This window comes from Saccostrea echinata, unplaced genomic scaffold (assembly GCF_033153115.1).
Source record: "Saccostrea echinata isolate AGI-Se365-2 ecotype Australia unplaced genomic scaffold, CSIRO_AGI_Sech_v1 ptg000020l, whole genome shotgun sequence".
Taxonomy (NCBI): domain Eukaryota; kingdom Metazoa; phylum Mollusca; class Bivalvia; order Ostreida; family Ostreidae; genus Saccostrea; species Saccostrea echinata.
Window position 1 is genome coordinate 7,925,079 of NW_026889769.1, and position 7,422 is coordinate 7,932,500.

Here is a 7,422-nt window from a genome sequence, read left to right on the forward strand (position 1 = left end):
TCTAATATATATCCCTACATGTCAATACCTGAGTACAGGGGTATACACTGTGCGGTAAACAAATGGATATCCGGTAGCTGTATATTGTATGGCTTCAGAGATGTGTGTGTCAATAGGTAGTTGTTTCCGTATGTGTAGTCAACATGCAGGTTTCCTAACATTTTTTTCTACTATCGCGGAGCATGAATGTTGATAAATTTGATTCAGTAATGAATTATATTTGAACAATTTTCCATAAAAATTAATCAAATACTTCTTCAAATGTACCGTGATCACATATGCACTGTCTGAACAATGTACGTTTCTCCAAATTTAATTACATACGATAATTAACACAAATATACGTGGTCAATATAAAAAAATGTAGACGAAAAAATAAAATGTAAAACTTTTGAAAGTGTTAATTAATTTCGTTCCGAAGCAATTAATTGTTAATTTTATTAATTGCTTTGGAACGAAACCACTCGGGTCGAACATGGATTTGTGTCGAAACCACGCAGGTCGAACAAGTCATCGGAACGTAACCACCCGCATTCGTAAACATAGTGTAATAAATATTTTCAGAATTACACACATATTTTTTGTCCATAGATAAAATATTCTAGTAACAATTGTTTGGGGATGAAAATCAAACACTATTGATTTTAGACCACTACTTGTGAAGACTTTGTAGGAAAACATCTTTTTCAGTAATCTTTCGCATTGAACAGCCAGGCCTTTGCAAAAATTATGACAGTCTTGTTCCCTTGGTCCAGACTTTAGACCCCAGGGGCATAGTTGGTCATATACAATTAGTTCATGAATTGAAATACTGATTTTTTTTTTTTACAACTTTGGAAATGCAATTTATTCCTGGAATATATGAAGATAATTATTTGCATAAACCATATGAACAAGCAGTGAATGTTATTAGCAATACATCCCCAGTTCTTGTGCATATGATGGATTGCTTATATATTTTGATTTACACATGTAGTTGTTCATATGACTCCTATTAGCCTGAAGTATGAACACTTTACCAATGGTGAGATTTGTGTCTCCAGGACCAAGGCCCTAAAATAGGTCTAAGATGATAAAATAATTCTTATTATTTTAAAATTATAATGCATTATATCTGAAAAAAATATTCTTGACACCTGAGTACCATATGACGGGTATTTTTTACCAGTCCTTAAATTGTTCAATTTTTGCAAAATTTTGCAAATGGGACAAACTTGCAAAAATTTAGGTTGCAAAATTTTCTTTAAATATTAATTCAGATATGATGTAAATGCATATAATTTGTTTTTCTCAAATGTGGTAAGTGGGGCTGATGTCAAGGTAGTTTTTATCCTGATTTAACCTTTAATTTTATAGCTATTAAATAGCTGTATACATTTTGATTATTAATAAAAAAAAATTTCTTACTTTGGTATGAAGTAAATAATACACATGTATTTGAATACTAACTTATAATAGTAGAGCAGCAGAGCTTTTTTAAGCTCATCTGAGCCAAGTAAGTTTTTCTTATCAAAATTTGTCCGTTATCTGTTGTAGTTGTCGTCATCGTAAACTTTTACAATTTCATCTTTTTCTCCAGAACCACTGGGCCAATTTCAACGAAAACTTAGCACAGTGTATTCTAGGGTAAAGGAGTTTCACATTTGTTAATATGAAGGGCTACAATATCTTCCAAGGGGAGATAATTAAGAAAAAGTAAAAATTGGGTGGGGTCATTTTAAAACCTTCTCAAAAAAAAAAAAACACTGGGCCAGAAAAGATGAGACTTATGTGAAAGCTCCTTAACAAAGACTGAAAGTGTAGATTCAGTTTTGTTCAGATTGACCCCAGGGGGTAGGGTGGGGCCACTATGGGTGATCAAAGTTTTGCATGGTTATATATAGGAAATATTTTTAATAATCTTCCTTGAAGAACAGCAAAGCCATGGTCAGTCATATTTATATGGAAGCATCCATAGGTAGTGTAGATTCAAGTTGTACGAATCATGATCCTCTGGGGTAGGGTGTAGCCATTATGGGCATTCAAAGTTTTACATGGGTGCAAATAAGAAAAATCTTCTTCAGAATAGGAAGGCCATGATTAATCATTTATATGGAAGCATCCTTAGGTCAGTGATGATTCTGTTCCAATATTTAACGGAATTCAGCTAATTTGAAGCCAAGAATCCGATGTTTACAAGTGTTTTCCGATATTTCAGTACTTTCTTTTTTTGCAGTGATCTGTTTCAGTTTTTGTACGGGTAAATTAAGTTGCCCCCTCCTCCCTCCCGCCCCGTTCAATACTGAACTGATTTCTGCTTCTTTATAGCCAATGAGCTCAGGTAAGAGATGTGGCCCATAGGCCTCTTGTTTTAATATAATTTAAGTTTATAATTATGTTTTTGAAGACGTCATGGACGGGGAATAGTTGTGACATACAGCCAGTCTTTTTACAAGCGTGTTATGACAATGCCAAACAGTCAGAATGCAACAATGGATCAGGAAATGGTTCGCAATGCAACTTTAGAAAGTTTGTCAATGGTGAATGCCAACCTTTTCCTCAACATTACAGAAAGTGAGGTCCATACCAGAGGTATGTACATATGCACTATTAAATATAACAATCAGTTTTTTAAAAAGATAATGGTCTTTTGATTATTTTTGATCATCATTTATAGACAAGGAAAATCTGATGTTAAAAAATATATTTCCAAATTCATATATATATACATATATACATGTCATTTATGTACACAGAGATGGGCGTGACTTCCTATAGCTGCTCTTTTGAAATGCCAGATGAGGACTGTTTTCTTCAAAATGCCAATAACAGCAACCCCTGGACCAGAGGAAGTGTGAGCTATTTATTTAGAGTTTTGAAAAGCTTACATTGACAAAGATTGCTTGTTTTTCATGATTCTTAGGGTTGTTTGCATAAGGTCAAGGTCACATGACTGAGAAGTTGTTTGGGCCACAACTTAATACTAATTGGCTATGAAAAGTCATACTTTTATACTCGACATAAAATTTGTTTATGACTTGATGTGAAACAAACTTCAACAAATTACTTTTCAATATACAGACCACAGGAATTTGCAGTATCATGTATTTGTTTTTCAAGAAGGCAAAATTCTTTTTTAAGCTATGCTTTCTTTATTTGCCCCATGAGTGATATAGTCCTATTAAGACAGTTAAAATTTCTATGTATTGTAGAATTCCACACCTTCGGCCTACACTGGTCCAGCTTCTGCATACAGTGGAGAATACTACATGTTTACACCAGCATCCAATAGCTCATGTGTTTTGGAATCAAGACTTCTGTATCAGAGTAAGTCAAACTTCTTTCTGGTCTGGTCGATAGAAAATATTTCTGATACTTGAATTGTCACAGTTTATCTTAATTCAATTAATTAACAATTTATGTAGAATCACAGCGAAGGACTCTATCTTGGGTCTAATAGTCTGAGAAAAGAAAAAAACCCATAATGTACAAACGTAATTCAGGAGAGAAAAAAAAGAAGTAGGTGAATGGAAGTGACAGCAATGAATGTGCATCCTGTTGGTCTGTCTCGATCTATTTAACCATTTGAATGTCTTGAAGTCTAGTCTGGACAATTTTTCCAACAAATTACTCTTTCATGTACCTTTAAACCTTTATTTGGAATTGCAAATAAGGTCTGATGAGTGAATTTTCTCAAGGATTTTCAAAAGATAAATATTTCTTAACATTCCTATTAACTAATATTAAATGTTTTTGTAGAATCCAAAATATACCTCAACATTAAAGACCTTTGTTTATCCTGAATGATCGAACATGTTGTCATATTATTAGAAGTAATAGCCAGGCTTCAGGGCCATAAATTTAGACAAGCTTACTTTTTGATCTCATTTTCTCTTTCTTAAAAGAATTTATTGTGGGAAAGCAAGACTGAGGTCAAAAGTGAGCTCATTTAAGCTTTATGGCCCCAGAGCCATGTCAAGTCTACATAAGTAGGATCTGATAAACAAAAGAAACCTGGACCTCCCATTATTCCAATATATGGAAATTTTAGGTCACTGTAGTATACAATTTATATTTTGCAGATACCACAAAGTGTCTGAGGTTCTATTACCACATGTATGGATCTGGTGTGGGTGATTTGATGGTAAATAAATTTTATGAACATTACGGTGGAGTGGAATTGGTATTCTGGCGGAGATTTGGAAATCAGGGAAATATGTGGCATCTTGCTGAAATACAAATGTACTCGGATGCTCTTCCTTTCAAGGTATCTTGTACTGCTAGACTTTAACATCTACCTGACAATTTTTTTTTTTTTTTTTTAAATCTGCAGTTGAAAACATATCAAAATATTTTTTAAAAAAATCTGAAAAGGTGTTTCAACTTGGTGAGTTCTTATACAAAATTTATTGATTGAGTCTTTGTTTATTTGTCCTCATTATTTGTTTTGTGTATATTGTAAACCAACTATTATTTGCATGTGAGAAATATCTGCAAGTTTCAAGACTTTTTTCTACTCAAGAGTATTTTTTGCCATGAACAATTTTAATGTGTATTTATGTAGAATAATTCCTCAGCCACAAAAATTAGTCATTGGAGATAGAGTTTAAACGGTTGACAAATCCAAATAAAGTTATCACAAATAATTGTTGGTTTTAACAGTATATGATTTATGATGTCGTCTTGAAATATTTAATAGCTGAGACTAAAGAATAATAGTTGGTTTTAACAGTATGTGATCAACATGTATAATGTTGTCTTGAAATATTTAATAGCTGAGACTAAAGAATAATAGTTGGTTTTAACAGTATATGATCTACATGTATAATGTTGTCTTGAAATATTTAATAGCTGAGACTAAAGGGAAGCAGTGGAAGTAATGGTACAAGTAACATTGCTGTGGACTATATAAACTATGATGAGGGACCTTGTAAGTGAATGTACTAATTAATTTACCTATGGACCCAATTTTCTGAAATGTTAAAAAACTCACTTTATGAAGTTTTCTATGAAGTTTGAGATTTCAGTAATAGTTGTAGGGTATAGGTATGCAAGGAATGAATTCCAAAAGTTTCCATTCATGCAAAAGCAAAAAAAATTAATATGCAGACTTACATATACCCGAGGTGGTATGACTTAGAACTATAGTCAGAGTATCTGATACAATAGATATTTTATAGATAATTCAGACTCGTTTTACATATACAGTAATAGGCAAACATGCCTTCTCATTTGTATTTCCATCTGTGCTTGCAAAGGGTTTTTTTCCTGTACTTTACGGCTGTAATAAAATTATGTAGAAAATGAAGTATTTTCATTGTATTCAATTTGAAATCATGTCAAATGTACCTCCGATATCTATATTCAATTTAATATCATTTTGAGGTAGAGGTTAAGAAGAAACGAAAAGCCGTTTTCTGAGAGACTGTAGGCAATATTGATACATTTCTTTTATCTTAGATGGAAAAAAAACTCCGAAATTTATACCTTTCTTCATTTTTCATTAAAAATTAGTTTTGAAATATGTTTTTTCGTCTAGTTTATACCAAAAAATTATGTCCCTAAACACCTTATTTTACCAAGCTATATTTGTAAAGGGTCATTAAAAGAACTCTTTTTTAGCTCACCTGAGCTGAATGCTCAATGAGCTTTTCTGATCACCTGTTGTCCGTCCGTACGTCTGTAAACTTTTCACATTTTAAATTCTTCTCAAGAACCACTCGGCCAATTTCAACCAAAGTTGGTAAAAAGCATCCTTGGGTGAAGGGGAGTTTAAATTATTAAAATGAAGGGCCAAGTTCCCTTACAATGGTAGAAAATCACGAAAAGACAAAAATAGGGAGGGGTCATTAAAAAATCTTCTCAAGAACCACTAGGCCAGAAAGGCTGAAATTTACATGGAAGCATACTGGGGTAGTGTAGATTCTAAATTGTTCAAATCATGACCCCCAGGGGTAGGGTTGGGCCACAATGGGGAATCCAAGTTTTACATTGAAATATGTAGGAAAAATCTTTAAAAATCTTCTTCTCAAGAAACACTAGGCCAGAAAAGCTGAAACTTACATGGAAGCATTCTGGGGTAGTGTAGATTCTAAATTGTTCAAATCATGACCCCCGGGGGTAAGGTGGATCCACAATGGGGAATCAAAGTTTTACATTGAAATATATATATATATATATAGGAAAAATCTTTAAAAATCTTCTACTTAAGAACCACTGGGCCAGAAAAGCTGAAACTTACATGGAAGCATTCTGGGGTAGTATAGATTCTAAATTGTTCAAATCATGACCCCCGGGGGTAGGGTTGGGCCATAATGGGGAAACAAAGTTTTACATTGAAATACATAGGAAAAATCTTTAAAAAAATCTTCTTCTCAAGAACCACTGGGCCAGAAAAGCTGAAACTTACATGGAAGCATCCTAAGGTAGTGTAGATTCTAAATTGTTCAAATCATGATCCCCCGGGGTAGGGTGGGGCCACAATGGGGAATCAAATTTTACATTGAAATATATAGGAAAATCTTTAAAAAATCTTCTTCTCAAGAACCACTGGGCCAGAAAAGCTGAAACTTACATGGAATCATTCTGAGTTAATGAAGATTCTAAATTGTTTAAATCATGACCCCCGGGGATAGGGTTGGGCCACAATGGGAAATGAAAGTTTTACATTGAAATATATAGGAAAAATCTTCTTCTCAAGAACCACTGGGCCAGAAAAGCTGAAACTTACATGGAAGTATCCTGGGGTAGTGTAGAATTTGAATTGTCCAAATCATGACTTCCGGGGATAGGGTGGGGCCACAATACATATTACAAGGGGAACATCTGGTGAAAAATAGCAGGGCCAATGTTACTCAGCTGAGCGTTGTGACCCATGGGCCTCTTGTTAAATTTGAATTTTTTTTTTAGGCCCCTTTCATTTACTAGATCTTGACTTTAAAGCCCTAATATTAATGTTAAAAACCACAAAATATACCTGAAAGAAGATTAATAAAATTCCACCAGAAACAAGACTATGGATTTTATTGACAGAGCAGCCACCTGTGAAAACAGAGTTTGCAGTTTTGTTAATGAATGTTTCTACTTATCAAGCTCTTTCTTGTACCACATAATTTCAGAATAAATATGTACGTGTATACAGTGAAGATATATCACCAAATTCTTATCATGATTGTCAATGAAAACAAAAAATATATTAAGCTGATTATTTAAGGCCATGAAAAAATTGCAATATTGTCATCCTCACCCATCCTGATTTTTTACCTCCCACCTCAATCAGCCTCATATTTTTTTTCATACAATAAAAAGTGGATATATTACAAGCAAGTAACTGGTTAGTGAAATTTGATCGATTTGACAATCCTAGATGATATCATTGACAAGAATTAAGGGATCTTTTATACTTTCACCCCTGATTCAGGTAAAAACACTCTACTTATTAGG

At 33.4% G+C, this 7,422-nt stretch overlaps 1 protein-coding gene across 1 annotated transcript in view; it reads left to right on the forward strand.

Moving 5' to 3' along the window:
* The first annotated feature begins 2,447 nt into the window (after positions 1–2,447).
* Positions 2,448–7,422, forward strand: part of LOC133189867 (enteropeptidase-like) — an 8,478-nt gene continuing 3,503 nt past the window's right edge. The window contains exons 1-5 of the mRNA XM_061325262.1: positions 2,448–2,571; positions 2,736–2,833; positions 3,192–3,306; positions 4,062–4,246; positions 4,831–4,909. Coding sequence (XP_061181246.1) covers positions 2,448–2,571; positions 2,736–2,833; positions 3,192–3,306; positions 4,062–4,246; positions 4,831–4,909 — 601 coding nt within the window. The remainder of the gene's footprint in view (positions 2,572–2,735; positions 2,834–3,191; positions 3,307–4,061; positions 4,247–4,830; positions 4,910–7,422) is intronic.